Source organism: Gobio gobio (assembly GCF_949357685.1).
Source record: "Gobio gobio genome assembly, chromosome: 10".
In the NCBI taxonomy this organism is placed as follows: domain Eukaryota; kingdom Metazoa; phylum Chordata; class Actinopteri; order Cypriniformes; family Gobionidae; genus Gobio; species Gobio gobio.
Genome location: NC_137116.1, coordinates 23,407,369 through 23,425,508, shown reverse-complemented (window position 1 = coordinate 23,425,508; position 18,140 = coordinate 23,407,369). Strand labels below are relative to the sequence as shown.

General features: G+C 40.0%; 1 protein-coding gene across 1 annotated transcript in view; it reads left to right on the top strand.

The window, feature by feature from the left end:
• Window positions 1-17,867, top strand: part of cacna1fa (calcium channel, voltage-dependent, L type, alpha 1F subunit a) — a 49,946-nt gene extending 32,079 nt beyond the window's left edge. The window contains exons 37-48 of the mRNA XM_079827919.1: window positions 178-305; window positions 435-531; window positions 1,158-1,260; window positions 1,446-1,547; window positions 1,663-1,787; window positions 2,832-2,942; window positions 3,828-4,117; window positions 11,180-11,443; window positions 12,164-12,513; window positions 12,610-12,722; window positions 13,967-14,284; window positions 16,446-17,867. Coding sequence (XP_079684045.1) covers window positions 178-305; window positions 435-531; window positions 1,158-1,260; window positions 1,446-1,547; window positions 1,663-1,787; window positions 2,832-2,942; window positions 3,828-4,117; window positions 11,180-11,443; window positions 12,164-12,513; window positions 12,610-12,722; window positions 13,967-14,284; window positions 16,446-16,655 — 2,211 coding nt within the window. The 3' untranslated portion in view covers window positions 16,656-17,867. The remainder of the gene's footprint in view (window positions 1-177; window positions 306-434; window positions 532-1,157; window positions 1,261-1,445; window positions 1,548-1,662; window positions 1,788-2,831; window positions 2,943-3,827; window positions 4,118-11,179; window positions 11,444-12,163; window positions 12,514-12,609; window positions 12,723-13,966; window positions 14,285-16,445) is intronic.
• The last annotated feature ends 273 nt before the right edge of the window (window positions 17,868-18,140 follow it).

The following is an 18,140-nucleotide window of genomic DNA, read 5'->3' as shown; positions in this document are numbered from 1 at the left end:
GATTATTGGGAAAAACTTTAATGCTTTTACTAGAAAATGGAAAGTTTTTCGTGAAAAACTTTCAAACTTTTGCGAGTGAATGTAAAAGATTTGTGAGCAAACATATATTTTCTTGGGGAAATATAAATCTATTATCTCTGAAAAAAAAAGTTTAGTGATTAATCTGCATTTTTTCAGATCATTAACTTGTTCATCGCTGTCATCATGGATAACTTTGAGTATCTGACCAGAGACTGGACTGTGCTGGGCACTCATCACCTCGATGAGTTTAAAAGAGTCTGGTCAGATTACGATCCAGAAGCCACGTAAGTGATTTCACACATTCACAAACATTAAGCTTTGTGTCTGTTTTTATGAGAGCATAACTAAATCTCACAGTCTTAAATGAGTAAGTAAATTCAATGTATAAATACTGTTGCATCTCTTTGCATCAGGGGAAGGATTAAACATCTAGATGTAGTCACCATGCTGCGCAGAATTCAGCCTCCGCTGGGCTTTGGGAAACTCTGTCCACATCGAGTAGCGTGTAGGGTAAGGACATTTGGATTTGTACAGTAACTGGTGGACAATGAAATGGGTGAAAAGTCCTGTAGACTTACATTTTAGGAGGAAACCAAGAAACATTTTGGTTCCACTTTATTTTACAGTAGTGTAACTATATAGGTTAAGTTAAGGTTTAGGGGTAGGTTCAGGGTTAATGACTAGTTATTGTCATTACTGCAATAAGTACATTTTATGTTCATGCGAAACAGGATTGTGAAATAAAGTGCTACCAAATTTTTTTTAAATTATTTATCAATGTTGAAAACAGTTATTTTATTAAACAATATTTTAGTGGAAAGCATTAATAGAACAGCATTTATTTGAAATATAAATCATATGTAACAATATAAAAGTCTTTACTGTCACTTTTGATTAATATAACGAATCCTTGCTTAATAAAACAAAACAAAAATGTAATTACTAACCCCAAACGTTTGAATGATAGTGTATGTAAAGACCAAAATATCATAGAGTCTTGTGAGGCCCAGTAAACAACCACCTAGCAACCACCCAGAACACCCTAACTGCCCCATTTCAACATACTCCACATAGCAACCATTTATATCTACACCTTTCTGTTTCTCTCTGCCTATCTTTCTCTTTCTCTTTGGCAGAGACTGGTAGCTATGAATGTGCCTCTCTATCCTGATGGCACTGTGTCCTTCAACGCCACCCTGTTTGCTCTCGTCAGAACTTCACTCAAGATTAAAACAGACGGTTGAACTTCTGCACACACACATAAACGCACTAACATACAATTAATACACTTACTTCTGTCAATTCTGTTGCTTCCATGAATCAAACTTTTCGGATACTTATAGATTGTTGACAAACACTACAGCAAAAATTTATATTTTTTCTATCCTAAACACAGTAATACAGTACCTTTCCGTTCAACACAGGCCCCATTGACCAGCAGAATGAAGAGCTGAGAGCTATCCTTAAGAAGATCTGGAAACGCACTAAACCCAAACTCCTGGATGAAGTTATACCTCCCCCTGCAGGTACAGGATGTTACAATAATATCTTCTTATATGCTTAATGTGGACAACCAACCACATATACAACTTTTCTCCCTCATTTTTTGTCTTTTAACAAATCCATCTCTCTACGTTTCAGGGAATGAGGTGACTGCAGGAAAGTTCTATGCCAGCTTCCTGATTCAGGACTACTTTAAAAAGTTTCGCAAGCGAAAGGAGAAAGAGAGGAAGAAGAAAGGCAAGGACAAGTCAGCCTCTCTCCAGGTAATTATTTATGACAATTGTCTGAGTGTGTGTGTGTTGTCTTGACTGTTTTTGTTTTTTTGTTTTTTTCAGTGATATCATGTCTAGCCCAAGCAGGTCAAATGGCCGTTTAAGTGCAGGGAATGGGGAGTCATAGAGTTAGAACTATTTCCGAGCATAAACATAACATATTTGAGCAAGAAAATAGCAACAATTAACTTAATTTGCTCAAATGGACACATTCAAAGAAATTATTATAAGAACCTTCTTATTTAAAGTGAATCTATTTTCTTCAGTGTAAAATGTAAGTCATTATGCCTACTGTATCATATTTGATATGCCAATTTCGAAGGCCTCTAAATAATCGACATGATCAAAACTTTTCTGAAAAAACTGTTGTACTCATGCCTTCTGTTGTCTGATTGTGTTTTTTTTTATTATTATCTTTTTTATTTATATCTCTTTATTATTCAAAAATAAAAAGTCCACCTTCAATTCGTGGTACACGTTTTATTTGCTGTAAAATCTTTACTGAATTTTACACATAAGTAAACATAAGAATAACTTTTATATTGTTAGTAATATTTGAAGATGAACACTTACTGGACTGAAGCAGCTCATGTTTACGTGATGTGTATAATATTTTTAGAAAAATCATAAAATGTAAGCATCAAATATAGTACAACAGGCTTTTTAAGAAAATGTATTTGAATATCTCTGAATGATAATTGTGTTGCATTGCATTTTGCTCCCCACAATTAAAAATACAGAACCTTTGATATACATAACATAAATAACAGAGCTTTGATGAAAAAATTAAGAATTTAAACATAATCTTACAAATACATTTTATGCATTTTATACAAGTAGTCTGCTATACTCTTATAAAGATCTCATTGATTTACACCACAGACTAATGGAAACTTGCTCAGTTCGCTCCATATTCTCATAATACATACTTTTTGCACTGTTATTCTGTGTAACCCTAGTGCAGGTAGATATATTTTTTTAGCATCACTGGATTACAGCCTGTGTTTGGCATGACTCTCATCTTGTGTGGTCCAGGCTGGGTTACGCACACTACAGGATCTGGCCCCAGAGATGCGTCTGGCTATGGCGATGGAGGATGAGGAAGGGCTGGAGGGGGAGATGATGGAAGAAGAAGACTTCTTCAGGGTGAGAACACTCATCCAGCATTAAATCCAGTGGGAATAGTAAAATGAGAGTGCTTTAAAGATTAAACTAACTGAATAAACCTGAACCTAAAGTGCCCCTATTATGCTATGTTAAAGGTTCCTTATTTTTGGCTGGTCTCCGACAGTAGGTTTACATGCATCTAAGTTCAAAAAACACTTTCATTTTCTCATAATATATATATATATATATATATATATATATATATAATATACATTGCAGTAACGATAGCATCAGTTTTACTGTATGGCCGAGTATGGATTTGCTTTCGAGAAGCACAGAAAACAAATACTATTTGTGCTTCTCCAAATGTCGACAACACGAACAAAAAGCTACATCTAGCTTTTCAAATGTGTTACAATCTAAATGACATGTGTTACAATCCTACATATGTTCGTGCAGGAAGTAAGACTGGAATTACTGATGACTTGTTTCAGGAAGTTCAAAATCAGTTAATTTGAAGGACAATAACTCCATTTATCATACACTTTGATCTTTGAAACTTTGCAGACCTTTTACATTCACAAACAGCTATATTACACACTATGTGAAAGGTAATATAAAAAAGCATTATAGGGGGACTTTGTAAATATAGAATAAATTATTTTACAGTGTCCTTGTCCCACATTCAATATACTTACTATAGTAATAACAGAAAATGATGCAGAATCACAACTATCCCTGGTAGTTAATATTAGTCAGTGCTTAATTGTATAATTATACTGTAACAAGGACACTTAAAATAAAGTGTATTATAACTGTATTAGTTACAACTGTAGTTTTAAGGTGTCCTTATGCATTATAAAACTATATATAGACAAGTCTCACTGCAACAACAGTTAATTCTGTTTCCCTTGATAACTGCAGAGCGACAGCGTCTTCAGTGATGCTCCTCCCACACCGACCATGTCCACCCCCAGAAGCACCCCTATGCCCCCCCATCTGGACGATACTACAGTGAGCATTGAGCTTCCTCCTAGATTACGCAAAGGGAGCTTAATGCTGGAGGAGGCCCTGATGGACTCCCGTCCGACCTCTGCCCTATCCGAGAATGAAGTGATAGTTGATCAGCCTCAGAGGTTGTCTCCCCTGCCCAGCAAGTGGGCCTCCAGTCACAGCAAACTCACCCCATTGTGGATGCTGAATACCAACCCAAGGCAAGGAGCAAACTAAGATAAGAGACAAAAGAATAGAATTATACCTGTATAATTAGAAGCTACTCAACTGAATTTAGAGAACTATAATTGCTTGATTTGGAGTCTCAGGACCTGAAAGCTGTTTTGAGCGATTTTGACTAAAGGATGGGGTATTTGGTCAGATTTTAGTCCAAGACAAACTTAATGTTTTTACCTGTTGTAAAGGGCCTATAATTTGAACTGTCAGTTCACGAATCGCTTTACAGCTTTGAGATGCTCAAAAAAACATGATTTTCTTTGCAATTTAAAGGATTAGTTCACTTCAGAATGATAATTTATAATTTAATCATCCCCATGTCATCCAAGATGTTCATGTCTTTCTTTCTTCAGTCGAAAAAAGATATTACGTTTTTTGAGGAAAACATTCCAGGATTTTCTCCATATATTGGACTTCAACGGCAGTTGAATATATATATTTATATATATTTATACTTTTTAATCACAAATGCTTGTCTTACTTTGTAGTGTGAAAACGATTTACGTAATGGTTGCTGTTGAGAAAAATCCTGGAATCTTTTCCTCAAAAAACTTAATTTCTTTTCGACTGAAGAAAGAAAGACATGAACATCTTGGATGACATGGGGGTGAGTAAATTATCAGGAAACTTTCATTCTGAAGTGAACTAATCCTTAAACACGATGGAAACTGAAATTACACTAAGTAGTCTGAATTAAGGGGAGTTGCAATGCTTGTCAAGCTTGACAGACATGCTGTGTAGATGTCATGCTCTCTAGTGTATAATAAAATGAGAGTATGGCTGGGGTTTTCAAACTTTACATACCCAACGACCTTTCGGTCTACCCCAGGATGGACAGAATAACCGTCAAATTTTTCTCAATAACAATTTACAGTAGCCTATCTTTCATCAAGAACATTAACTACCATTACTACATGATATAATACTCATTATATAATACTTATTACTACATTATATAATACAATACTTTTAGTTATTAATATCAACAAATTAGTTAATAGTTTGAAACATCATGACCCCCTGGAGTACCTTCAGGCACACCTGGTTGAAAACCTTGGCAGTATGAAATAACAGGTTACAATTTGACAGGATAGTTAATCCAGAAACGAAAATTCTCTCATCATTTACTCACCCTCATGTTGATCCAAACCAGTATGATACTTTCTTCATTAAAGAAGATATGGTAACACATTATTTTGACGGACATTGAACTAACTTATAAGTAACTTTGCTACTACATGTCTACTAACTCTCATTAGAATATTAGTAGATTGTCTGCATAATATCTGCTAACACTTTATTTTGATGCTCCCCTAACAGACATTCTACTGACTATGAGTAACTTTGCAACTACGTGTCAACTTATTATACTAACCCGAACCCTGACACCTAACTCTAAACTAATGGTCTATTAACAGTCTACTAATACTCTAATGAGAGTTAGCTGACATGTAGTTGCAAAGTAACTTATAGTTAGTAGAATGTCTAAAGTGGACCATCGAAATAAAGTGTAACCGAAGATATATTGAAAATGTTTTCTGAAAATATAGAAAGTACACCACTGTTCAAAAGTCTGGAATCAGTCAAATTTTACAGTGAGAGTAAAGACATAAATATCAAATGAATGCTGTTCCTTTGAACTTTCTATTCATCAAAGAATTCTGAAAAAAATGTATCATGGTTTCCATAAAAGTATAACTGTTTTCAACATTGATGATAAGCAATGTTCCCTTTCAGTCGGTCACGTTCGACGTACGTCGGAACTGACTGACGAATTGGAATCTGTTTTCAGAGACCAATCTACTTCGAGTGTATAGAAACGAGCCAATGAACATTGGCATGCGGTTCACGCATTCCACGCACCGCCCCGCGTTGTGGGTATAAATACAGAAGTGGAAGTACCGCATATCGCTTTCAACTTCGGAGCCGAGCATTACTATTGTATGTTCCTACGAAGAGTGTTTGTTACGACGAGTCAGAGAGGTTTCCTACCTGCTTCTGGTTCCCAGTGTTGGCGTTATGGTGCCTTTCAGCAGTGGTCGCGTGGAGAAGAAAAACAAACAGCTGTTATCACAGCTTGCTGGGCGTTTTCCTTTGAGTGCTCACAGCGGGCTTGCACCTTTGAACTGCTGTGAGCCGCGGCCATTTCCCCTGTGTGCCTGGGCACTGATCAGAACGGTTTCCCTCTACTAAAAGAGCAACATGGTTTGACCCTGCGTCTTTTTCAAGATGTCATTCAAACCGTGTGTTTCTGGATGCCGTCGGTATCTATCTCTAGTTGACGGGCACGATCACGGTCTCACGTGTTTGGGCGTTCAGCACGCTGAGGCGGCTTTCGTGGATGACTCATGTTCGCACTGCGCGAACATGACCATCGCAGTCTTAAGGTCTAGGCTCCGGTAGAGCTTCCGGAAGAGCGCGCTGGTCCTTCCCATGGGGGGCCAGCCGTTACTTTCGGGGCTCCGACTGAGGATATGTTATCGATAGCTGCATTGGGGGACGAGCTAATGGACTCTGGAGATGAGGATCCGGCTGCGTTACCCCCTTCGGGTGTGGTAGTGTTGTCCGAGTCAGATCCAGAGCTCACGGCTATGCTTTCCCGGGCCGCCGCGAGTGTGACACCATCGATAACTTCGCCCAACAGTTCTCGGTGGCCCAGAAGCAGACGGAGACCCGCTGCTGCCTCCACCCATTTTGCACCTCCGCCTGCTCGTCGCCGAGGGCATCCCCCTGCGGCCGCCTCCACCCCTGCTAAACCCAAGCAGCAGCCTCCACAATCGGGGAAGCAGGGCGCCGGTCGTAAGGGTGCTGCCCAACCCGTGTCGGGGCCCGCAAAGTCTGCAGGCAAGCGCAAGGAAAAGCGGCCCTGACACGGGGAGCCCAGGGAGAAGAGGAGCTGCTCCAGGGGAGGTGGTGTCCACACCCCTCCTCCCCCCGGAGGAGGACCAGGGGGAGAATGACTACAAAGCTGGTACCGTGATCAACATCCTGCCGCTAACCCTCTAGGGTCCAGTGGTACCCACATGCTCAATAAAAGAGCAGTTTCCTTCCTCCCTGAGCCCCGAGAGGGACAGGTTGGCAGTGTGCGACGCCCCCGGACCTTGCCACTCCTTTCCTCCCCTCTCACCCCTCGCCAGAGGGCAGCAGTTTGGGCACTTAGGACGCCCCCGGGCCTTCTCACCCACACTCTGCCCCACCTGGAGTACTCAGGCAACACTCCGGGCCTCCCGAGTCGGGTCTGAGTACTCCACTTCACTGCCTTACCCCGGGTACGTCTGTGGTGCCGTTGGTCCCGCTTGTTCGGTCTCTGGGGGCCTTGCTAGGTCTCCCCAGGCCGTCACACTGGCTCATCCGTACCATCAGACTCGGCTATGCGATTCAATTCGCACGCCGGCCTCCCAAGTACAAGGGCATCCTCTTCACCTCCGTGCGGAGCAGCGATGCCCATGTCTTGCTGTCCGAGATCGATGTCCTGCTGGCGAAGGGCGCAATCGAGCCGGGTTCCTCCTGCCGATATGAGGTCGGGGTTCTACAGCCCCTACTTCATTGTACCCAAGAAAGGGGGTGGGTTAAGGCCAATCTTGGACCTGCGCATTCTAAATCGGGCCCTGCACAAGCTCCCGTTCAAAATGTTAACGCAGAAAGATTGGTTTGCAGCTATCGACCTGAAGGACGCGTACTTTCATGTCTCTATCCTTCCTCGACACAGACCGTTCCTACACTTTGCGTTCGAGGGGAAAGCATATCAGTACAAAGTCTTGCCCTTCGGGCTGTCCCTGTCGCCTCGCGTCTTCACGAAAGTTGTCAAAACAGCCATTGTTCCGCTCAGAGAACGCGCCGTTCGAATACTCAACTATCTCGACGACTGGCTCATACTGGCTCAGTCACGGGATCAGTTGTGCGGACACAGGGACATGGTGCTCAGTCACCTCAGCCTGTTGGGACTTCGGGTCAACCGAGAGAAGAGCAAACTCTGCCCCACGCAGAGGATCTCTTATCTCGGTATGGAGCTGGATTCGGTCAACCGGACTGCGCGCCTCACTCCAGAGCGCATCCGGTCAGTGCTGAACTGCTTGAATACGTTCAAAGGCAGGACAGCGGTCCCACTGAAATTTTTTCAGAGGTTCCTGGGGCATATGGCATCTACAGCCGCGGTAACGCCGCTCGGATTGCTTCATATGAGACCGCTTCAATGCTGGTTGCACGACCGAGTCCCGAGATGGGGGTGGCAGAGCGGTCAGTACCGGGTCTCAGTTACTCCTTACTGTCGCCAATCCTTCAACCCCACGTTTCTCCGGGCCGGAGTGTCCTTAGAACAGGTGTCCAGGCATGCTGTGGTCTTCACGGATGCCTCATCCACAGGCTGGGGGGCCACGTACAACGGGCACGCAGTTTAGGGTCTGTGGACGGGGCCCCAACTGCGTTGGCATATCAATTGCCTAGAGTTACTGACGGTACGTCTTGCCCTGGCCCTGTTCAAGAAGCCGCTCCGGGACAAGCACGTACTGGTCCATTCGGACAGCACTGCGGCCGTTGCATACATCAACCGACAGGGTGGTCTACGCTCCCGTTGCATGCTCCGGCTCGCCCGCCATCTCCTCCTGTGGAGTCAGAAGTTTGTGAGGTCACTTCGTGCCATCCACATCCCAGGTGCGCTGAACCAGACAGCCGACGAGCTCTCTCGTCAGTCGACACCTCCGGGCGAATGGCATCTCCACCCCCGGAGCGTCCAGCTGATATGGGACCACTTCGGAGTTGCACAGGCAGACCTGTTCGCTTCTCCGGAGTCGACCCATCGCCAGTGGTACTATTCCCTGACCGGGGGTACCTTAGGCACAGATGCACTGGTGCACAGCTGGCCCTGGGACCTACGCAAGTATGCGTTTCCCTCAGTGAGCCTTCTCGCACAGACACTGTGCAAGGTCAGGGAGGACGAGGAGCAGGTCTTGTTAGTTGCGCCCTATTGGCCCAACCGGACCTGGTTCCCCGAACTCACACTCCTCACGACAGCCCCTCCCTGGCCGATCCCCCTGAGGAAGGACCTGCTTTCTCAGGGGCGGGGCACTCTATGGCACCTACGTCCAGACCTCTGGAATCTCCATGTCTGGTCCCCTGAGTTTCTAGGTGGCATGCCACAAGCTGTGGTAGAGGCGCCTCTACTCTCTGAAGTGGAACCTGTTCGTTGAGTGGTGTTCTTCCAGCCGGGAAGACCCCTGGAAGTGTTCGATTAACGTTGTGCTTTCCTTCCTGCAGGATGGGTTGGAGCAAAGGCTGTCTCCCTCCACCCTCAAAGTGTACATCGCGGCAATAGCGGCGTATCACGATGCAGCAGACGGTAAACCAGGCGCTGTGCTTCAGCTGAAGCTGAAGGTCCGAGCCCCTTATCTCGCCGGGTTTTTATACCCGGAACGCGGGGCGGTGCGTGGAAAGCGTGAACCGCATGCCAATGTTCATTGGCTCATTTCTATACACTCAAAGTAGATTGGTCTCTGAAAACAGATCCCAATTCGTCGGTCAGTTCCGACGTACGTCTCCGTTCCCTCCTTCAGGGAACGAGGGTTACATACGTAACCGAGACGTTTCCTGAGCAGCAAATCAGCATATTAAAATGATTTCTGAAGGATCATGTGACACTAAAGACTGGAGTAATGGCTGCTGAAAATTCAGCTTTGCCATCAAAGGAATAAAATATATTTAAGAATATATTAAAATAGAAAACAGTTCATTTAAAATCTAATAACATTTCATAATAGTACTGTTTTCTCTGTAAGTATAAAAGACTTTCAAAAACATTTAAAAAATCTTACTAAACCCAAAACTTAAAAAAACCCTGTTAGTGATGCAGATTTGGAATGGCAGGAGGGTGAGTAAAGGATGACAGAATTTTCATTTTTGGTTAAACTATCACTTTAAGGCATATTCACACCAAGAGCAAAGCGACAATAAAACTATGTGGTCATTCTCATGGGATGGCATAATGCAAGTTAAACACATTCCCAATTTGTCATTACCTGGTTTGTTTAGCTCCACTTGCTTGATGGTGTGGCTTTTTAATGTTTCCTTTAACTCAGACTTAGAGACTCGCCTCTGAATATATCTAGAGTGCCAGTACTGGATACATGACTCTAGTCTTTTTCATGGCAAAATCATGAAAATTCATGCTCAGTGCAAATAAGCTTTTAGGTTTTAGGTCAGCATTGTAACATTTGCTGTCAAAGTATTTTGCATCTTAAAGTTGGAATACACTATACACTCTAAAAAAAAGGCTCGTAATCATAGGGGAACCTTTTTTAGTGCTGTGCTATATAGCACCAATTTTGGTGCTTCAGTGGTTCTTCAGCGGTTCTTCAGAGGTGCTATATAGCACCTTAGTCAAAGAACCGGTGAAGAACCGCTGAAGAACCGCTGAAGAACCACTGAAGAACCACTGAAGCACCAAAATTGGTGCTATATAGCACTAAAAAAGGTTCCCCTATGATTACGAGCCAAGAACCATTTTTGGTGCAATATAGAACCTTTTTTTTTTTAGAGTGTAGAATTTGCAAGTCAGAGTCAGTCTGCAGATTTTGGGCAGCTGGAGTTGACAGATTTAGCAGAAAATCTTGTGGTGTATGATGGACATCTGGTTTTTTAGCTTCAGACTCCATTCTGATTCCATCCAGTTGAAGGATATCAAATGTGTTTGCTATTTTCAGCAGATTTTAGAACACATATTGTTTTCATTTGTTGAGCATCTCCTAGCAATGAGGTGCATGTGTCTGAGTTTGTTGTGGCATGACTTGAAAGTGGTAGTGTGTGATCCTCAGTTGTTTAGTGTATGATGCCCAGTTTATCTCTGTAACCATTTGCCTAGTCTGCAAGTATATAATGTATAGTGTTTAAAAAAATCTCTTCAGATTTTGAAAGTTGTGTAGTGTATTCCAGCCCTTAGAGAAACTTTTTTTCACTTTAACATCTTGAAAGAACATCATTGTGGAGCATTATCAGCCATTGTAGCATTTTTGTGTATCATCTTAATGTATTTCTTATTAAACTCTCATATTCAGGATTGATACAACTAGAGCTTGTGACTACATTCCTTCCCCATCTCCGGATGGAGGAATGCAAAATGGAGGAGTCACAGGAGGGGACGTCACTCCAGTAGGAGATGGAGGACCAGTCACAGGAGGAGCCATGGAAGGAGGAGTCACAGGTGGAGGTGAAGGAGTCACGGGAGGAGCAATCACAGGAGGAGTTACAGAGATGGCATACCCTGCAGAGCAAGGTGCTTTCAGCAAGGAGGACCTTCAGAGTGCTGTCTCGCATGATAGGTGAGTAGGAAATGTTTGACTATCCATAATGCACCAAACTAATTCAAGGCCCTGATATACTTTAAGTGAAATCAAAGAACGAACTGGTGTGACATAATTTCAAACAAAGTCAGGCCAAAGCGAAATTCATTTGGAGCTTGTTTTGGGAATTCGAAATGGAACATCTTGGCAAAACAAACTTTCCGGAAAGGTTCGCTCCTGCTGGTAAACATCTTCAAACTACCATTGGTCCATGGTGATTACATAATAGATGGAGTGTTCTGGCACTCTGGAAATATTCACATTTCTTCTGTTCAATCAAATATCTGCGAGTAAAAGCATGAACACACTGGAGAGTTGCTTTATAGTCGAAATTTAAGTTATAATTCTAATTGAAAGTGAAAGTGAAATTGTTTTATGTTTAATGCTGTAAAGCTGCTTGCTTTAAAGTAATCTATTGTATAAAGTGCTATATAAATAACAACAATAATGACTTGATTTGACTGGAGTGCCAAATTGCAGAGCTGGTGCAAACATATCCACATATAATCAGATGCTTTCTTGACCGCTGTTTTATCACCTCTGTCATTTTTGGTAACTTCTGTGTAAAGAAATGAAAAAGAACTTTGTTGTGAATATATCGGGGCCTTCACATGACTCAAACAACAGTCTATCTGATATTTTACAAGCTTTTCTCACAAATGAATATATCTGCCTGATTTTGTGATTATGTTTGAACAGACAGTGGTTTCCTGAGGTTCCTCCGGCACAAACTGCAGCACCTAATGGGAGCAGTGAATGTGTGGCCCCAGTTCAACACATTGACAATAATAGCAATAGTTACCAAGGCAACGGCCAAGATTCTGGTGGCTACAATGGCAATGGCTACCATGGAAATGGCTACTATGGGAATGGTACCAATGGGACTGGTTATCCAGTCAACCGTTACTCCAGCAATGGCTATAGCAGCAATGGCTACACCGGTAATGATTATCAAAGTAATGGATTCAATGGTAACGGATACAACAGCAATGAATACAATGGCAATATTTTCGCTGCACGACGACGCATGCTTCCCCCAACTCCCTTAGGTAAAACCAACTTTTATCTTTATGCACTGCAAAATAAATAATGTGTTAAACACTTGAGTGAACCTAACATTGTTGACTTTTTCCTGCATATCTCAGGCCGAAAGCCAAACTTTAACATCCAGTGTTTGAGAAGGCAGGGCAGCAATGAGGATCTCCCAATCCCAGGCACTTATCACCAAAATTCCCCACCCTGTAGGGCACGAATACAGGTAACTTTTCTCCAGACTTGGAATTGTATCTCTATAGGCTGCACCAACAGATACCGACCAACATTGACCATCACCAGAATACAGTACGTTACTTCTCAGATATTCCATGACCCAACAATCTATGATTCAACATGTTCAACTGGCAAAAACAAGTTCTGACCAATAACCCACTGATCTGATAAAAACCTGTCAAAGCTTCTGTTGCCGTTTGTCGGTGCAGTGTGAATTTCCCTTTAAAGTTGTGTCACATTAATAGGCCTCGACAACATGATCAGTAATTTACTGAAAAACTTAATGTCTTCTGGTGGATTATTCAAGGAGATACGCACACATTTTTTGCTGAGAAATCTTTGATGATTTGAATAAAGTAACACTGAGAATAACTTTGTTATTGTTATTTCAAAATTTGTATTTAGTGGATTTAAGCAACTGATACTTAATATTTATTGGAAAGGTGTTGAAAAATGTATAAAAACACGATACAGCAAGCATTTGAAGTATATTTATTTAAGTCATTGTAATGCATTTCATGATATTATTTCTATAATAATAAAACGTTAAAGAAATCATTTAATCATTAAATTGAATTAATTAAATATTAGAGATTAAATTTAATTAATATCAGCATTAGAGTGAGAGCTACAGTAATATAATACAGTAGCCTGTTCTACCTTGTTGATTATCACTATAACAATATTCTTGCTACAAATTTTTTTTATTTTAAAGTATTATGATTATTATTCATATTTATATAACTAATCTAAATATAATATAAATATTCAATTTAATATTTTTTCTATATTTATATTTATCTTATATCTAAATATTTATTAATATTTATCTTGTCATAGCTGAAATTCTTTTTTGACTACCACTGCAAAATAGATTTCTTTATGATTATAAAAGCAATAAAAATACATTTCCATCAATAAATTACAATGAAAGCCTAATGTATCAAATATGATACAAAAACAAGTATGCAAAAATATTTTTAATTTGAAAAAACTACATATAAAATTTATATTGCATTTTAAAATTGTACAAATTATGTTTTTATTACATTGTAGATAAATGTCCTGACATATTTCTTCATATCTCAGGCTTTAAAGGGATGAAAAGATACTTTAGATATGTCATAATGGATATATAGAATAAGATATAACTTGGAGAATACACCAGCAATATACAATTGTGCAAAATTGTAAAACAAACGTGCAAATTATTATTTTTTTGTGCTTCCCAAGACACAAAACAGCTACGACTCACGGCGGAGCAGCATTTCATCTGCGGTTTCTTCTGCCTCTTGGGTGAACAACCAGGCCAAGCGGGGTCGTCTCCTCTATGCCCCCCTCATTCTGGTGAACGAGGTGGGGGGCACTCAGGCAATGTGGGGTGACCCCAATGGCAGCGCCAGCCTGCCGGCGTCGGCCCATCCCGGGTGGATTGATAGTGGGATGGCAGGTGCACCCCACCAACCTCGGGCGTACACCACTCTCAGATTGCCCTCCCAACACAGCCCCGGATACATTGAGAAGGGAAGCGCTGACAGCCTCGTAGAGTCGGTAAATAAGCTTCCTGAATGGTGTATCAAATAACCCTAAGTAATAAGAATAGTTGTTATTTATGCAGGTTCAGTGGCTATAAAAACTATTCAAGCTAGACTTTGTTTTGTTTTACTGCAGTGTATCAAAAATGTCATTTTGGGCTGTGATAAAAAGAAAAATAAACTTTAGAGGGGTCATGAAATATACTGATATATTGATATTTACACACATAAGAAATTGCTCTAAAATAACAACAGTAACACTTTACAATAGGGTCTCATTCGTTAACATTAGTCAATGTATTAATTAACATGAACTAACAATGAGAAATACATTTGTTACAGTTTTTATTCATCTTTGTTAATATTAGTTAAAAATAGAGTTGTTCATTGTTTGCTCATGTTAGCTCACTGTGTATTAACTAATGTTAACAAATACAACATTTGATTTGAATAATGTATTAGTAAATGTTGAGATGAACTAACTAATAAATGCTGTAGAAGTATTGTTCATTCTTAATTCATGTTATCTAAAGTAGTTAAATAATGTTAACTAATGAAACCTTATTGTAAAGTGTTACCATAAAACATGCTGCAAGTTTCATGCCTCAAAGCTAACTCCGCAGTACCCAGTTTCAAATAGGAGTTTTTGTTTTCCATTCTTCTGAAATACCACATTTGACGTTATGATGTCACAATTTTCTTCTATGCCCCTTAAAGGGTTAGTTCACCCAAAAATGAAAATTCTATCATCATTTACTCACCCCTATGTCGTTCCAACATCTTCTGAACACAAATTAAGTTATATTTAATTAAATCTGAGAGATTTCTGCCCCCTTTTTGACAGCTATGCAACTGCCACTTTGACGCTTCAGAAAGTTCATACAACTATGTTCGCTGATCAATGTTTAAATGTGAATATAAAGTGAGCATGTCTCTTCAGAAAATTTGGACCAAACCGCTCGATACTTATGGATAAGTTTTACGATCTCTTTGTGAACTTTTTTTTTGTGGTCAAAATTTTATTTGAATTAAATTCCTGTACCAGGAACATATATCAAAGTTTCCATTTACTTTGTACAGAGAGATGCCATGAAAACGGTCCACATATAAAAGAAATACATAAATAAAAAAAAACAAGAGAGGGAAGAGAAGGACGTCAACATTTCAGCTTCTTTATAAACTTTTTGAAGCGTCAAAGTGGTAGTTGCATAGCTGTCAATAGAGGGAAATCTCTCAGATCTCTGAGAGAAAAATAACTTATGCTCTTAAAGGTGCAGTGTGTAGTATTTAGGAGGATCTATTGACAGAAATGCAATATAATATACATAACTATGTTTTCAGTGGTGTATAAAGACCTTAAATAATGAACCGTTATGTTTTTAGTACCTTAGAATGAGCCGTTTCTATCTACATACACAGCGGGTCCCCTTACAGTGAAGTCACCATTTTGCACCGCCATGTTTCTACAGTTGCCCAAAACGGACAAACTGCTCTACAGAGCGCTAGCTACTCTCTGCTGTCTCAGACGATGACATCTTTGTCCTTTGTTGCCCACCGTAGCTTACGGAAGTCGGTCCGCCGGAAGCTAGATATTTTACTTTATAATATGTTAAATATGGATATTTATCTTACAAAAACCCATCGATTCGCTTCAGAAGGCCTTTATTAACCCCCTGGAGCCGTGTGGATTACTTTTATAATGGATGGATGTGCTTTTTTGGGCTTCAAATTTTGAGCTGCCATTCACTGCCATTATAAAGCTGGGAAGAGCCAGGACATTTTTTTATATAACTCTTGTCTTATACACCTAGGATGGCTTGAGGGTGAGTAAATCATGGGGTAATTATACCTTTAAAGAGCTGGCCATGGTTCACTTGCGTTTCTGAGGCAATGTCCCTGAAATGAAGTGTAACAGATAGATGGAAAATGATCATATCATATATTGAAAATATTTGAAAATTTTGATGTGAAACAACTTCCTCCAGAAATATAAAGATGTGAAATGCATTTCATGACCCCTTTAAAAAAAACTTCAATAATTCTAAAAATAAACTTTAAACCCCATTTAATATGAAACATCTAAATTGCCAGTGCAACGAATTGCTTTTAGCAGACATATAACTAGGTAAATGGAGATCACTTCTTCTGTAACATCTTCTTCATTTTGTCTCTTTTAGATCCTGATCTCTGAAGGCTTGGGTCTATATGCCAAAGACCCCAAATTTGTTGACTTTGCAAAACGGGAAATTGCAGGTGCCTGTAACATGACTATTGACGAAATGGAGAGTGCTGCAACTGACCTTCTAAGTCAAGGACAGGCGGGGCAACCAATCAGGCGCCTCGAGGAGGATCTGTCTGATGAGATGAACTGTGTTATATCATACTAAATGGGTTTAGGGAAAGCAGGACATAAATTGTCAGTGAGATTGTGATGTTCTCTGCTTAACTGAGCTGAATATGAAGAGGTGAATGTATTTGAGTTTGTGATGCAGAGTTAATTATATTCAGTTCCTTCAGTAGATATAAGGAACCTGTGGTGACCACAATGATCTGTATATCCCAATTGCTTTGCACACGAGTTTAGTAAGAGCCCAGACCACAAGATGAGCCTATATTACTCTGATTACAAGTCCTGAAGCAATTTATGAAAAGACAGACTTTGTGAGATCATAAAGGCAGCAACTAAATTTGGTAAAAGAATTGAGATTTTGTCAAACTTGTCCATTTGTCCCTGTGGAAGTCTTCATTTTTTATAAGATTAATTAGCCTAATAAAAGACACAATAAAAGGCCAATATCTTTCAAATGACTGGATCACACAAACCTTAAATGTTACTATGTTACTATGCTACTAGTGTTACTATTATAAATGTATGGGCTCATGTACTTCTCTCTTTCAGCACAAATCCAAATGTTTCCATGGTTGCGATGTAACATTTAATTGCTAACATATTATTTATTTTGTAAACACAGCTTTGTGCTTCACTCGTGTGGTAATACGCCATTTGCATTACATTGTGGGAGTGGCCTTTCCCTGTAGATTTGCTCGCGTGACTCTCTTGATTAGTGGAAAATTCTCTACAGCACCATTGGTATTGTAGTTTTCCAGCAATAATTCTGTTACACATGATTTAACCCTCTGGTGCTCTTCGGTCATATCTGACCGAAAAATGTTCTGTTTTGAAATGTTAAAAATCACAGCTTAATCGGAATTATATGAAACTTGGTGACTTTTCTTGCATTAGGTATGTAAACACACACAAAAATTGGGGTCATGATTCGAGCATGCTTGGTCGTAAAAAAAAAAAGTAGCGTTCATTGTCTTCGGTCATAAATTACCAATCATAGGAAATGAATGGGAAATCGGCAAAACCACAAAAATTCACTGAATATTTGTGTGTACAATCTACAAATCGGCCACAATGCTGAAAAAAGTACATAGCAGTAAAGGGGTGACACTCTAAAACATCAAGAGTGTGATATTGACGCATCCACTCACACACACACGCACACTTATACACACACACACACCTATGAAAAACCGAACCTATGAACCACATTTGGAATTTTTTTAAATCATTTTTAATATTCAAATCCATCAAAAAAAAAAAAAAAATCATTAAATGTGTTCAAAAGAGAACTAGGGAATTCTCCAAAGAGACCTCTAGTGATTACACCCATGGTTGCATGATTTCTTAAATAATTCCAAAAGAGGGCACTAATCTGACTTTAAAAAAAAATTATTTGAAGGCCTAGTCTCTATTTTAACCTGAAATACTGCAATACATTTTTTTTTTTTTAATTACAAAATTTAAAAAAAAAATAATTTTCAATGGCAAAAATAGACCATAATTATTGCATAAATATTAAAAA